The sequence below is a fragment of the Suricata suricatta genome, chromosome 7, assembly GCF_006229205.1.
Source record: "Suricata suricatta isolate VVHF042 chromosome 7, meerkat_22Aug2017_6uvM2_HiC, whole genome shotgun sequence".
In the NCBI taxonomy this organism is placed as follows: domain Eukaryota; kingdom Metazoa; phylum Chordata; class Mammalia; order Carnivora; family Herpestidae; genus Suricata; species Suricata suricatta.
This window is the reverse complement of record NC_043706.1, coordinates 1,016,424-1,017,708: the sequence shown is the minus strand read 5'-3', so window position 1 is coordinate 1,017,708 and position 1,285 is coordinate 1,016,424. Positions and strand designations below refer to the sequence as shown.

At 41.2% G+C, this 1,285-nt stretch overlaps 1 protein-coding gene across 1 annotated transcript in view; it reads left to right on the top strand.

Annotated features, from left to right (window-relative positions):
• Window positions 1–1,285, top strand: part of LOC115296445 — a 47,145-nt gene that overhangs the window by 23,964 nt on the left and 21,896 nt on the right. The window contains exon 2 of the mRNA XM_029944904.1: window positions 940–1,054. Within this exon, the coding sequence (XP_029800764.1) occupies window positions 940–1,054 (115 nt within the window). The remainder of the gene's footprint in view (window positions 1–939; window positions 1,055–1,285) is intronic.

Below are 1,285 nucleotides of genomic sequence, written 5' to 3'. Positions count from 1 at the left end.
TAGATAGATAGATAGATAGATAGATAGATAGATAGATAGATATCTCACAACTTCTTTATCCATTCATCATGTGATTGACTTTTGGGCTCTCTCCAGAGTTTGGCTGTTTTTAAATTGCAATGTATATTTACTTAACTGTCATTTAAAAATGTCTAATATTATAAAACTGGTTTTCTTTTATCTTGAAATTTTTTCCATTGGTGTTTAATCACTTCCTACCAGTACTATCCTAGAATCATAATAGCCTAAATTTGAATCGTATTTTAAACACTTAATAGGGAAACAGGTATTAGAATTACATAATTGTAAATTCTGCAACTAATACCAGAGAAATGAATAAAAGTGGTCAAAAAATACAAACCGTTAGTTCTAAGAAGAATAACGACGGGGATTTAATATACAACATGGTGACTATAGGTAATACTGCCGTGTGGTATATTTGAGAGTGTTTAAGAGAGTAGATCCCAGCAGTTCTCATTACAAGGAAAAAGCTTTTAACTTATTATTTTGTTCAGTGTATGAGATGATGGATGTTACTGTGGTAATCATTTTGCAATATATATAAATGAAGTCATAATACTGTATACCTTAAACTTATGGGTTGATTTTTGACTTGAATTGAAGTTTTAAAGGTCATGAGTCTTGGCTGTAATATAGCCCAGAGGGTGCTGCCCTAGGCCTGGAGAGAAGGGGGGCAAACATAAGACCGCCTGGGGCGCACAAATGGGGGATTATTATCTCTACTTGGAGCACTGACCCTGAGAGGTAGCATTTGTGGACCTGCCTTTCTGGGGATGAAGGAGATAGAGAATACCATTTCCTTCCCCTAACTGTCAGCAAAGAGTAGCCTCTGTCAGCAGGACAGCACTGACACTGGCTGCCTAGCTTTCTTACACCGAGTCCTGAACCTCCGTGCTCTGCCGGTATTACCCTACTCAGGCAAGCGTATCTTGGTCCCAGTGCAGCAGGACCCGTCCCCAGAAGACCAGCAGAAATTCTGACCCAGACCACTCTCTGGACCAGAGACTTCTGCAAGACCTCAGTTCCACTGGAGGTAGCATCAAGTCTCAATGAACAAATATAGATCAGAGCACACCTAGTTAGAACTCATTACACTCTGACCAAGGATGAAATGCTGCCCACATCAGGCAAGGAGAGCCTCTGCAGACAACGGACTGAGGGACAGAGCAGCCAAAACACACCAAGCAGAGTGCACGGAGCAGACACCAGGGCCATTGCTGAACTACAGGCCCTGGATGCCATATGATCCTTTCTTCATAAACCC